We start from the raw sequence: 14,584 nt of genomic DNA, 5'->3' as shown, positions 1-14,584 counted from the left end.
AGTTACAAAGAAAACTAGCGGAATCAAAAACAAACTAAAACAACACCAGAGAAAGAAAGAAAAAGCAACCCCGAGAGATAAATGGACTATATCGAAAATTAAACAAAAGGTTTCCTAGTTAAGGAAGAGCAGAAACTAGACCGGAAAGCATTGCCACAAGATTTTGAAGTCTTTGATAATACATGAGACCACGCTTTGGTAGAAATTGGCTTGCCCGCAGCGCTACTCCAAATGATTGACTCCAATCCCGCGCAGCTTTGCAATCCTAATCGCTGCAACCCGAGCCTCGAACAACCACCGGAAGACAAAACCCGAGCTCCTAGAGCCTCAGTCCACAACCCGCCCTAGCAAACCCTTAGAGCGCCGTCAGGCCAGTCCAGAAATCAACGAGGTCACACTTATTGTACTCGACTTCGGAACTAAATGCGAGTCACAGCAGAAAGCGGGAGTGGTGAGAGCCACATCTTGCTGTCGATCTTCCTAACCTACAAACAGACCGAAGATCAGCCCACCAAATCGAACCAACGGTTACAAAAGAGGTGCTGGGATGACCAATCTTCACACGAGCCTCCCGCGGTGAGTCTTCACTCCAATGACCCAAGGGAGATCCGAGCAAACCGCCTCGCCCTAGCTCCGAGAACCGGAGCTAGCTCCAAAATGCCTCATCAAACCTACACCACAGGGGAGAACCGGAGAGTAGACCGACAAGCCGGAGAGAAAGAGACCACATCGTAACACAACGCAACGACACATACGACAACATGAGCGGCGTCGACTGAGAGAGAAGAAGCTGGAGCAATCACCGGAAGAACCCAAGGCAAAGTCATAGACGGCCCACCTTGAGAACAGAACCAGAAACCGCACACGAACAACACAGCAGTAACTGCGACCACACGGAAGCCTTCACCACTGCAGACGCACACCGGAGAGACCCCGGATCCAACTTGACCTGTACAGAACGGAGGCGCACAATAAGCTCGACGTCGAGCGAGTGAGCCACCACACTGCCGGTATGCTCCTCCATAAAGTTTAACACATGATACCAATATTCACAGATGATAGCAAACTTACCAAAAATTAATTACTTCTTTAAACTATCTTTCATTATTATATATGATATTTACTCCATCTTTTACATTTGTGTAAAAATGATTGGGTTCTTCTTGTCAACTGGAGTGATTGAGAGAATAGAGATTAGAGGGTTTGTGACTGGGTTGCTTTACGCCGTGCTCTTCGTTCTCAAGCAGCAATGGGTGTTAGAGTTCCCAATCATTCAGGTTTGTGTCTCTATGATTCTTGATTCATCGATTTGTTGTCATCTTCACTGATTGTTACTTGTTTTGATCCACACATCATCAAATGCATCAGTTCGCCACCGAATTAGCCATTTGAAGGAAAGAAGTCTGCTTTGGGTTTTCTTTTTTGTAAAAGGCTTTTATATTAAAATGCAGAAAAAAGAAAATAATACAAACCTTAATGATGATTATCATTCTTTGTTCAAACTTTAGATTAATTAATTAATTAAAGATTTTTCAACATGGGAGTTGAATCAACGGCTACGATTACGGGTAACATTACAAAATCTCTCATAAAAACGTTCGGCCTTTGAGTGGCGCGAGTATATCTCACACGCGACTCTAGTTTTCTCTCTAAATCAACATCGCTTTCGCCTAGGGTAAAGACACAGACGTCGCCGGCAGTCTCGTCGGTGGTCGTTGTGGATCACCCTCTGGTCTCTGAGCATCAAGACGGAGCAGTATTGATAGTAACCTGGTAGCTCTTCTCTTCCCGTCTTGGTGAATCGGACGGGTTCTGTGAAGGGGAAGAAGACCCCTACGATGGCTTAGCTCCTGGTGGCTCGTCAGGAGTATGCTCTGCTCTCCCTGTAATGAGGACGACGGGGACGCGAACAGAAACTGCATAGTCATTCATCGGAGGCTAGTGGTCTGTCCCGACGGTTGAATTTTCGTGTTTGGTGACGGAGGATTTATGGACTGGGATGGCAGTTCCCCTTCGTGTGTTTCTCCTCCGGCCCGGACGCGGATCTTCACCGCCTAGATGAAAGGGAGGAGGCGGTCTCTCAGACTTTTGAAGAGACGATGGTCATGTAGCAGACGTCAGCGATTAGAGTTTGGTGTCGATTTTTCTACAAAGTCAACGTCTTTGGCCGCGGGGACAACTCCGAAGTCAACTCCGAAGGCAGATGGTGGCGGATCTAGGGTTGGAATTGGACATCTGGCCTTTGCGATGTACCGGAGCTGGTTGGTGTTGCTCGTGTTCAACCAGAGGTTAGGAACTTGCCTCCTTGGTCTTTCGTTTAACCTCCCCCACCGTTCTTGAGTAGCTTGCAGCTGAGGTTAATCTTAGATCTACTTCCCTGCCCCTCGATTATCTTGTAAACTGTAATTATTAATTTTTTTTTTTTCTGTCTAAGTATTTGTAGTAACTTTTCTGTCTAAGTATTTGTAGTAACTGGCCAAGTCAATCTCGGGAAGCTTTTTAGAATGTTTAGGATTTGATAAAAAAATACTGATGAATTCCGAAGGGAGAAAGAAACTCACATATTTATAGTTGTAGATTCACTGAAAGGAATAAAGATGGGGATGCATTAAATGAGATATCATGTGAGGAGTGGGAAGTCGGTGCAAATGAGAGGGTGAATTACGATGATTCTAGCTCTTGCTTCTTCTGTCCGCACGTGATGTTGGAGATTGAAGAGACTGGATAAACCCTAAATTTTGGTGTGCAGATGAGGAAGATGATATGGGTTAATCCCGTTCTGGTTCATTAAATCAGGGAGCCCAACAAATAAAGCCCAAACAATGCTAATTCAATGCATAAAAATGAAACGCATCGTTTGTGGGAAGACGAGACACGTGTCGTGCATAAGAAAGTCAATTTGATGATGTGGCAGCATAGAAAAAAAGAGTAGCTCTTCTTTATATATATAGATTCTTTACACTTGAGGAACCTCCTTATTTATATACGACTGAAGTTCATATCTTTTCTTTTTCTTTCCACACGATTTTTATAGTTGATTTCGTATTCTTTGCCGACTCCTATTCCAATAATAATATAATATGAAAATTCATTCATTGAAGGAACACTATTTTTTGTATTGTCATAGTTTGGTCTATGAATATATTTATTTGTTTTGCATGTGTGTATTATTCTTCTTCTTCTTTCTCTTTACTTCTATTCTACTCTCCGTCTCCCAATCCTATCTAAGATGATAACAAAACACAAATAGATAGATATAGGACCAAGTCTAGTTTATTTTATTTTTTTGGCAACAAACGACTACTCTATTACCCAAACTTGAGGTGGTCTGGGTAATCAGACCGGAATAAAACAACCAATAAAACAAAGAGATCTATGAAAAGAATGAGCATTCCTAGCTAGCGAGTCAGAAATTCCATTTTACGCCCTTGGAAAATAACTGATCTTGAAGTCTGGAAAACACACCTGGAGAATCTGTATGACCTCCAGCTCAGTTGAGAAGGTTGGCCAAGCTTGTGGGTCCGTTATCATTGGAATCAGGTCCTTGCAATTTGTCTCAAATCTCTGACATGTCGAATGCTGTAGCATACTTTCCATAGTCCATCTTAGTGCTTCCAGTTCTGAATGTAATGCTGTCTCACGCCTCCTTAAGTTTTTTGTCCCCATAATTTGGATCTTCCCCATGCTATCTTTCCAAACCCATCCAATTCCATTGAATTGATTTGTAGAGGTCCAAGAACCGTCCACCGTACAAATATTACCCAAGTTTAAGGTTTGTGGAGGGGCAGTCTAGTATCTGTTGGGGTCAAATATTACCCAAGTTTAAGACTGCCCCTCCAACAATTTGTGTCTGTGGAGGGGCAGTCTAGTATCTGTTGGGGTCAAAAACGGTTACGACGGAATTACCACCCGAAAATCCTCGTAGATCGTATTTCCGAAAGAGTTAGTAAAAGAAGAGACGTAATTTTCGTAAAAATAACCTATACGAGGTTTTTACGAAGAAGTATCCTTTGGGATTCAAACCGAACAAACCAAGCTCGGTCGCTACGTAGCGACCGAGCGATCGTCCCGCTCGGTCGCTATGTAGCGACCGAGCTCGAGCCAAAGCTCGGTCGCTACGTAGCGACCGAGCGATCGTCCCGCTCGGTCGCTACGTAGCAACCGAGCTCGAGCCAAAGCACGGTCGCTACGTAGCGACCGAGCAATCGTGCCGCTCGGTCGCTACGTAGCGACCGAGCACTCGTCCCGCTCGGTCGTTACGTAGCGACCGAGCTCAGCCAAGCTCGGTCGCTACGTAGCGACCGAGCGATCGTCCCGCTCGGTCGCTACGTAGCGACCGAGCTCAGCCAAGCTCGGTCGCTACGTACGCTCGTCCCGCTCGGTCGCTACGTAGCGACCGAGCTCAGCCAAGCTCGGTCGCTACGTAGCGACCGAGCGATCGTCCCGCTCGGCCGCTACGTAGCGACTGAGCTCAGCCAAGCTCGGTCGCTACGTAGCGACCGAGCGCTCATCTCGCTCGCTCGCTACGTAGCGACCGAGCGATCGTGCCGCTCGGTCGCTACGTAGCGACCGAGCTCAGCCAAGCTCGGTCGCTACGTAGCGACCGAGCTCAAGCCAAAGCTCCGTCGCTACGTAGCGACCGAGCGCTCGTCTCACTCGGTCGCTACGTAGCGACCGGGCTCGAGCCAAAGTTCGATCGCTGTGTAGCGATTGAACCTTTCCGAACATCGATACGACACCAGTCCATGCATTCTCGTCAAACCTTCGAATGCTATCTCCCGAAGACCGTAGCAAGCTCAGTCCATGTTTCCCGCTATCCTAATTCATCGATCAAACTTCGCGGATTAGAAACCGCGGAAAACTCGTAGTAAACGTGTCGAGTCGGAAAACGGCCCAAAGGGACCTAAAACACGATTCGAAGCCCATCCTACGATTTTCCTAACCAAAAGCCCGTAAACCACAGCATGGTTTACGCTTGGCCCACGAGGAAGGATAAATGTCAAGTTTCCGCGGATAAATATGGAAGTTTTGAAGATAATTATGAAGAACGGGAAAAATGGAAAATCTCCATTTTATGCTATGACGGCTTAAGGGCAGAAGAGTAAAAGCGTAAACCGACCTTGGAGCTAGTATATAAGGAGTCCTAGGCGAGGAGCAGAAGGGAGAACTTTTTTCAGAGCAAACTTAGCACTTAGAGCAATTTAGGCAATTTTCCGTTTTTGTTATTTCGAGCTGCGACTCAATTAGGTTTAGCCGTCTTAGGGTTGCTAGAACTAGGAATCTCGCCGACAGCTCTCGAGCCCAGGCTTATACCTTGTTGTAACGCTCATACGCAGATTCGGAATAAAGATCTACTTTGCTCTCTCTTTTCGATTTCTTATTTTGATCGTTGTTATTCTCGTGTTCTGATTGCTTGACGTGTGGTAATTAACAGATATCCGGGTCCTCTGGGAAATTAGGGTTTTTCTAGTTTCCTTATTTAAACGGAAATCGACAGTGTGAATTTCGGTTCCCACAGTATCCTTTGCATTGTACCATGCCTGGCACTCACTCTCTGCATATCTGACTATCTTCAATAGGTCCATGTCTATACTCTGAATAGTTTATCATTCATTGTTTTCCTTATATATCAAATTATCTAAGGATAAGAGTTTCTATTATCTTCCGGTTCAATAATACTATTCTTTCTCCAAAATAGGTAGTCGATGTTATATGGGTTTTAGCTGACATAAGAAAAAAGGATATATGACCAAGTCTAACGTTTTAAAAGGGTTCTGAACAAGAATAGTATGATTACATGATCAATTCAGTCGGTCAGTCCATCTAGACTTTACGTGTGCTTGGAAACAAGTGCTTCAGATATCACTTTGAAAATGGATTTCTGAAAGGTCTCTTTTGATCTTTTTTGACAAAGTTGCAATATATGTTTTTTCTTCGTTCCAAGAATATTAATAACTTCTTGGATGAGACAAGGAAAGTTAGTTTTGTACACAACAAGACAAGTTAGCCTAAACTCTTAAGCCATTGTCCATTTGAATTGTCTAAAAGATGTAAACGTAATAGTCAGCATAAAACACACTTGACCGGCGATTAAATAGGGACGAGATGTATACATCATGTGGGTGTAACACTAACACATGGTTTTCATTAAATTATGCACATATTTAATTTTGTTAGTTGGAGAGATCTACACAAATATAAAAGTCAATAGATCTACTATTATTCATAGCTGGCCTACTTACTTAAACAAACACCATCAGAAAGATTCAAGAACACACCTAACCAACAAAATACGATCATGTTTAGAGCCATGAGCACTAGGAAGATCCACGGGGGCTACAAAAAGCTCGGGGAAGAAGAACCTAGTTTGAAGAGGGTCTCGAGCGTTCCGGGTAGTGTTTATGGTAATTCAAGAAACCCGGTTCAAGAGGTGAAGAAGACGCCGATGGTGAAACCAACCGGTGGTTCTGTTCATCCTTTGCTAAGTTTCTTCGACGTTCGTTTCCAAAAGAAGAAGAAGAAAGCAACGAAGAAGAACTTGGCGACGGCAAAACCGGAGTTTGCTAGGTATATGGAGTATTTGAAGGAAGGAGGTGTGTGGGATCCGAATTCTAACGCACCTGTTATTCACTACAAATAGTTTCGATGAAGGAAGATGAATAAAGACGTTTGTATATTGTTGTTTTAATATATTATACAATCTATGAGGAAACAAAACAACAACTAGTGATCTGGTTTAAAAGATGGATCCAACTATGGATTTGTCATGTTTTGCGAATTACTGAATTACAAAGTTATTTTTGGGGGCTAAACTGTATTAAAAAGTTGAGTGTTTAGTACACGTTCAATGAGTTTTCAAGAAAATGATAAATACAAGATTAATGAGCTTAATATGATTAATAACATGGTTTTGATTTAAATTTTAATAAAGGTATGTTAATGAGAATGGAATTATTCGTAATTGCTTTGGATCAGGTTCTATATTCTTAATTTCATACCTTTACCTTTTGTTTTTGGAATTAAAAATACGAAAGTTTCAATTTTCAATTTTCAAATGGCAAATGCATTTGAGTTTTTCTTCTCATCAAATAGTAAAGTTTATAAATGAATATAAAATTAAGAGAGTCACCTTTCTCTTATTTGGAAGACCAGATTTAAAAACAATAATAATATTTCTATTAAAAAATCACGAAAACTCTTGTAAGCGTGGTGACAGGGAAAACTGTCAATTTCAAGCCCAATAATTTCGGTCGTACCAAATACGACCTCAACTCAATTATAATTAAAAAACTACTTGAGTTTCTTAAAACATGATTAAATCTGCGTTGACTCTAACAGAAGTTAGTTAACCATTAAAAAAATAAAACGACGTCGTTTAATATACGAGAAAAAGTGCCAATTTCGACATCAACAATTTCAGTCGTGCCGAATAGGACCCGAACAAATGGTCAGTGCCAAAAAACAACCTCAACTCAATTATAATTTAAGAAAAACTATTCAAACTTATTAAAACGTGCATAAATCTACATTGACTCTAACATAACTTAGTCAACCGCTAACAAGATAAGACGACATCGTTTTGATATATAAATATATATATATATATATATATATATTTTAAAAAAATGTTCATTCCACGACTCAAACCCATGTCGGGATACCCTTTTAAAGGAGCACACTAACAACTATACTAAAGTGACTTTTTAAAATATTATTATAAATTGAAATTCTCTATTATATAAACCACTATTCTTATTGATCTTATCCAATTTAAAACTTTGGTGATTGCTTTTACATATTTTAGTTATTTTTTAATATGCCTAATATTTTGTAGAAGATATCTTAGTGAAAGATAGTTAAAAGGCCTCTTAACATTTTTGAACAAAATATCAAAAATGCATAATATTAACCTTGAACAATAGAAAAATGTCCACTTAAGTTTAAAAATTAAAAATAAATTATCTACGAAAAGTTTATAAATAATTCAAAGTTTTAAGTACAATTAAGATCGCATAATAATAAATATTTTATTATTTATATTTTAGTAAGATAGAAGTTTATTAAAAATATGATAAATAAAAAATATGTTAATGTATTTATATAAATCAGAAAAAAATTATCACCAAAATTTTAAATTGGATAAAATGAAGAAAAATAGTAGTTTATATAATTTCAAATTTGTAGAAATATTTAAAAAAGTTACTTTTATCTAGTTGTTAGTGTGTCCATTTAAAAGGGTATCACAACACGGTTTGAGTCCCGGAATGAACATATTTATTTCTTTATTTATTTTTTCAAAGCTATATATATATATCAAAGCGACGTAGTCTTATCTTGTTAATGGTTGACTAAATTCTGTTAGAGTCAATGTAGATTTATGCACGTTTTAAGAAGTTCGGGCAGTTTTTCTTAAATTATAATAAAGTTGAGTTCGGTTTTCACTGAACATTTGTTCGGGTCCTATTTGGCACGACTGAGAGTCTTGGGGTCAAAATTGGCACTTTTCCTCGTATATCAAAAGAACGTCGTTTTATCTTGTTAACGATTGACTAACTTTTGTTAGATTCAATGTATATTTAAGCATCTTTTAAGAAGTTTGGGTAATTTTTTCGAATTATAATTGAGTTGAGGTTGTATTTGGCACTGATCAATTGTCCAGGTCGTATTTGGTACGACCTAAATTGTTGGGTCGAAATTGACCCTGTGGTCACATGGATCACGTTTAGGAACTGGCTCTAAGAAAATACCAAATTCCAGAATAGAAGAAGACATTTAAGAAAAAATAATGGTTTTCAAAATGGGCTTTACTGATACGTGAACAGACAAATTGGGCCATGGGGTTTAAAAGATTGCCACGTCACCTTATAATGACGTAATTGAATATTCAAGATGACGCATTTAACTAGATCCCCCTGGCCAGCTCTCGAAACTCTACCGCTGACTAATTTACACAAGATGCCCCTTCTTTATCGCGCCGATCTTGCTCGTAAGCCATACCGTTGGAGGGTAAACCCGTCTTTTCAAGTATTTATAGAAGACACGCTTTGTCTAAAATGTTCGACGACCAAGCAAAGAGGATTAATTAAAAGATAAAAAAAATGAGAGAGTTTGTTGGGTCGCCAAGAATAGAGGAGGAAGCAAAGAGAGAAAGAGCGTTTGCGATAAAAAGCCTTGGAGAAGAAGTCTTCTTCTTCCCTCCTCCTTTACATCTCTTATAAGATGTTGTACACGCCTCTTCTTCTACTACCAATCTTCGCCGTCATCTCGCTTCCGTCTAACTCACGATCTACCGCTGATTTTTCCGTTCAGCTTCTTACGTGAGGTAGCTCTTCTTTTACACCTTCGGATTTTGTTTCAGTTGTTTTTTGCCGATGTATCGGCGTATCTGGAATATTCATTAGCCTTAGTTTGAGTTGTTCTAGATTCGATTGACGTTTTCGTTTGCTTCTAGATTCTCTATTTGTAGTTTGGTTCCAAGCTTCTTCCTCGTTGATTTTAGGTTTTCGAACATCGGCGAGAATCTATGTTGAATAATGTCTTCGGTTAGGTTAGTATTGATGATAGGATAGAGCACGAGGTCTTTGCTTTGTACCTTTTGACTGACTACCTTCATGATATCTGATTCTCTCCAAGTCTTTGTTAATTGCGACCTATATTTCTCATTTGATTGATCTTGTGGTTTCATCTCGTCTGCTACTGCTTGAATGTTTTCACGGCTAGATTTTTGGAAAATTTGTTATCGTATTCGTACGTTCGAATCTTATAGCCTTGCGTTTGGAGATTCGATTGACATTTTTGTTAGCTTCTAGATTCTCCATTTTTGGTTGATTCGCCAGGTTGTTCCTCCTCGATTTTAGGTCTTAGTGAGCTCTGAATCATTAGGTTTCAATGGTGTAGATGATAAGATTGAGCATGCTGCCTTTGACTACCTTCTTCCATATCTGATTCTCATTTTAATTTCATTCCGCGCTTGTTTCGTGTTTATTTATTGATCTTTTGATGATGCAGAGCCATGCCTACTTTCTCAGCGATTGCTTTGGATAGAATGCTTGAGCCAGGGGCTGCTTCCACATCTGCCGAGGCTATTCCAAGTACAAGGTCATATTATGCAAAGCCACCAATATCTAAGCAGGAGAAAGGCAAAGAAACTCGTCCTCAGATGTCACCAGCTCTCTACGCCACTCCTGATGCAATCCCACTCCCCAACTCGCCATCGTCTTTCCCAAGATGATACAAATCTTCAGTGACTTATAATACAAAAGTATATTGATTTGTTTTATTGGGTATAATATAGTTTTGTGAATAAATTAAAAACAAATCAAGGCTAAAATTATTTTTAATCATTGATACTAAAGTAAATATATCATTATTCTAATTTTTTTCTCAGTTCTTCTATAATCAAATACTTTAGTTCCATTAGTTCTATAAGGAGGTCCCTCAGAACCTTAGAATTCGGGGACGAATCCTGATAGGAGAGAGAGGGGGGGAGGAGAATGTAGAAACCCTTAAAAAAAAGTGGTCGAGTCGCGGACGATCGGATCGATCGAGAGGTTCTGAAGTACGAGGAGATCGAAGACTTGATCGTGAGTAAACCATGAGTCAAGTAAGCTACTCGACCATGGTTAGACAATGTGCTAGATTGATCAGATGGACGTTTTAGAAGCTCGGCGTTTGAGCAGCAAGACGTTTCTTAAGCACGCAGTTTTCTTTAAAAGTTCGTATCAGTGGAATATTATGTTGGGAACATAATAAGTCAGAAGCAGGATGGGAGTCAAGCAGCACGGGAAGTAAGCAGGACGGGATCGAAGCACGGTGGGAAACCCCAAAGTTGGACGAACCCCTAATTTCGGTATTATGAATTTTTGGAGAAGCCGGAGGCTCGGAAAATATTTTCTGTCAGGTCAGGATTCATTTGAATTTTATTAAAAATATTCATAGCATCAGAATGGGCGTAGAAAAATATTTGGGATTGATCGCGGAACGAAAATTCACCGGAAAGACCGAAATCGGACGAATGGACCGACAATCTCGAGTTAGCTCGATCTATGAGATCAGGACGTGGTGGCAACTTCCTGGTATGTTATGTGACAAGGGAAGCACGAGGTGTTTCAATAAAAATGATCGCAGCATGCAGAGTGACACACATAAGCACGAGGTGGATCGACCAAGCAGCTAAGTGTCGCGACGCATGCGACCAGGCCATGCGGCCAGACATGTGGAGGACGTGGTGTCTCCTTGCATGCAGCCAATCCATGCATATAGACAGGTAGAGGGAATGGTGTCACCTTGCATGAAACTGAGACATGCAGCCAGCCATGTGGAGCACGAGGTGTCGCCGCACATGCATCCGGAGCCATGCGAACGGACACACGGACTGCCACACGGCTAGTTCCTGATTGGTTGATGTTTCCTATAAATTTCCCACGACTCCCTCTCATTTTAACACATACAAAACACTTCAAAGTCAGTTCAAAACGTGAGAGAGAAAGCAAAGAAAGAAAGATCGAGTTTCAATAGTTTTCGAGAGATTTAAGCAGTTTTCAAGAACAGTTACTCTGCCGATTTTCAGTCAGTACCTGGAGAAGGTTCTGTTCAAGTGAAGAGAGATCAGTTCTAGTGGAAATCAGTTCAAGACCAGTCTGGACGTGGGTCTACTTGAGATGGTCGAGAAAGGGTTCGGATCGCAGAAGTCGGGTTTGGGGTCAAGGCCACGGTCAACCAAAAGTGAGTTATAATCAATTGATTGCTGAGTTGTTGTCATGCAGGTTCCCGTTACTTGGAAGTTGGATCATGGCAGGAGGCCGGGTCTAACTAAGTAACGGTTTGATTGGTTAATAATTGAGGTTATGTTGATTTAGTTGATAGCATGCTTGTTATATTTATCGGGTTTAGTATTAGTCATATATTGGTCGACAGCATTTGTGTAAACCACTATGCTAGGCATATTGGGGTGAGTTAGTGTTCCTTCAGACCTCGTACCCAGCGGGTTCAAGGAAACTCTTATTCGCTGGATCGGGAAGACTCAAAGAGACGGGGTCATGGCCTAAGGCTGAGTTATTACACGATGTTGTAACGTGGCAGTGACCCGAAAGAATGTGGCCTGTCGTGCGGTGACCCGAAGGACAGTGCGCCGCGGTCGGTTGAAATTTCTTTCTTCTGGCCTTTGTGGTAGGGAGATAGGATATTGCCGACAGGGAAGGAGGAACCTAACGTCACCGGAGCCCGAGTTGGATATATATTATATAGTGTATCGGGTTGTTAAACCCTGGTTTAAGTCGAGGTTGAGTTTGGTGATGAGCTAGTAATTAGCATAATGCTAGTTATTTTGCTATTGTTTACTGCTGCGTAGTTCTGATATTGTGAATGTTATTGAATTGTGCTATTAGGTGAACATTTCGCTTTATATTGTTTGGGATGGGATAGCGAGGGGTTGTATTTGTTAGTTGGGGATTGTAACTTGCTGAGTAATGCTAGATTACTCACTCCTCAGTTGTTGTTTTTTTTCAGGTCACCAGTAGTGAGCTTGCAGAGGTTACGGGATGCTAAGGTGGCTAGAGTAGATTTGCATCTTTTTGGTTAAAGCGTTTTCAGACTATAAGTATGTATCTTTTGCACTATTAGCATGCCATCACTTGTATAATATTTTGTGTGTTGTAAACCATATGAAATAAATAAAGCAAATGTTTTGTGCAAACGCCTTGTTGTTTCTGATATTAGCTTGTTCAAGCTAACACAATGTCAGGTTGGAGTACGGGTTGAAAATCCCTACGCTTTGATCTGACGGGACGTGTTAGTGAGCGGACTGGCCTAGTTACGAATGGCACGTTTCGTGACCTTGGTTGGATTGCCCGTTAACCCGTCATGTAGCGCTCCCGAACTTTGGTAGACGGTCGGCCCATCGGTCATGTTCTTGTTTGATTGTTGGCCGGTGGTTCGACCTATGCATAAAACGGTTCGGGGTGTTACTCTTAGAGGATTATTGGTAAGAGAATTCTCATGAATTTTGAAAATTTTGAGTTTCATTGTTACTGATTCTTGGATTTCAAAAATCTTAGTATAATCCATTATTATTGGTTTAAGTATTTTCAAAATCCATTCAAATTCCTTGTTATTCAAAAAGTTTTATTATTGATTCTCTAATTCTAACAAAATCTAGTATTATTGGGAGATGGATTTTTATTCATTTTTACTCAACTTTCAAAATATCATATGTAACTTTGTGATTTTCAAAATCTATGTGATAAAAAACTAGAAAACAAAATAATTATTCTTACCAAATATCTATTGCACCTTAAATCCAAATTATATGTCCAAAACTATAATTCATTACATGTATATACTTTTCCATTTTAGAATTTATAATTATTTTTATAAATAATTATCATTTTGAATATAAATATTAATAATTACATTTATAAATATTAATAATTTTAAAATAAATTTTCTAAAATAGTTTTAAAAACAATTTTGAATTTCAAAAATAAATTTTGAGCGCCAAATCCTGGGTGACGCGAACAAACCAGAGTTTAGAAAATATTTTGAAAAAAAAAATCCAAAATTATAAAAATTATTAAAAAGTTCAAATTTGAAAATATATAATTCCAAATTATAAAAGAAACATATTTATTCTTAATTTTTATTATTTTATTACTTATATATATATATAAAGATGAGGTAAAATCGTCTTTTGCCCTTTTCGTGAATTTGTTTTGGTCATTTTTCTCTTTGAATGCTCTTTCTGTGACAAAAACTTTAAAATGACTATTTAAGAAAAATTGTCCAATTTTTTATGTAGCATTATTATTTTGTTTTTAATTTGAAAGAAAAAATGAAAAATAATGTTTTATGATTTAGAAAATACATCGATTATATATTTACTGATAGAAAATAGATAATAGAAATTCATGAAAATCTAGACTAATCAAAAAAAGTTATGATCAAATTTCATAAGTCAATGTATATAAATTTTTATTATCTACATAACTTTTAAAATTGATCAACTCTTAAAATTCACATACTCTACATAAATTCATCTTCCAATTATTATTTGTCTTAACGCGATTTATCAAATCGGTTACGTCTGTGGTCAAAGAGACATTTTATTAATGGGGATGATTTAAGTTTGCAAGAGTGAAAGAGATCAATGCAGTTAGTTATTAAGAAACTAAATGATCATTACAAACACAAAATCGAGGACATTGAAATTTGCCTTTAGTAAGCTCAACCTATGGTCACAGGACCGTACTCTGCCCTCACGTAACCAGGCTGCTATGTAGATTGCTTTGAGCGTCATTTGCGATCATCGCTCTTAGTTTTACATTGCTAGGCATGGTTCCTCGTGGTTACTTCACCGACTTAATGAGGAGAGGGTAAGAGGCGTGTTGACATGATCCCATGAAATGTTTTTGAAGGAACCAGCTTTGGTTTGGCCACACTCGTGTGAGGGTCTCGTACTTTGCTCTTATGAGCTTTTTAAAGTCACCTACAGGTGAATGTTGTTTTATTCCAGGCTGCACCATTATTTTTAGACAGCCTAAACTCCTTTAAAGTTTTTGAATGAATCAATGTTATATAAAAAAAAAGA

The 14,584-nt window shown here is 39.3% G+C and overlaps 1 protein-coding gene and 2 long non-coding RNA genes across 3 annotated transcripts; all 3 read left to right on the top strand.

Moving 5' to 3' along the window:
* Positions 1-1,153: 1,153 nt before the first annotated feature.
* On the top strand, positions 1,154-3,163 carry LOC125607478. The gene is made up of 2 exons (XR_007338640.1): positions 1,154-2,288; positions 2,578-3,163. It is a non-coding gene; the product is annotated as an uncharacterized LOC125607478 (long non-coding RNA).
* A 3,051-nt stretch (positions 3,164-6,214) lies between these two features.
* On the top strand, positions 6,215-6,812 carry LOC106376560. Its single transcript, XM_013816661.3, has one exon. It carries the CDS (start codon positions 6,299-6,301, stop codon positions 6,638-6,640), a length of 342 nt encoding a protein of 113 aa, XP_013672115.2. The 5' UTR covers positions 6,215-6,298; the 3' UTR covers positions 6,641-6,812.
* An 862-nt stretch (positions 6,813-7,674) lies between these two features.
* On the top strand, positions 7,675-13,365 carry LOC125576270. The gene is made up of 3 exons (XR_007314702.1): positions 7,675-9,322; positions 10,009-11,724; positions 12,508-13,365. It is a non-coding gene; the product is annotated as an uncharacterized LOC125576270 (long non-coding RNA).
* The last annotated feature ends 1,219 nt before the right edge of the window (positions 13,366-14,584 follow it).

This window comes from Brassica napus, chromosome A1 (genome assembly GCF_020379485.1).
Source record: "Brassica napus cultivar Da-Ae chromosome A1, Da-Ae, whole genome shotgun sequence".
Lineage (NCBI taxonomy): Eukaryota > Viridiplantae > Streptophyta > Magnoliopsida > Brassicales > Brassicaceae > Brassica > Brassica napus.
The sequence above is the reverse complement of the archived record's forward strand: the minus strand, read 5'-3'. Positions and strand labels throughout refer to the sequence as shown.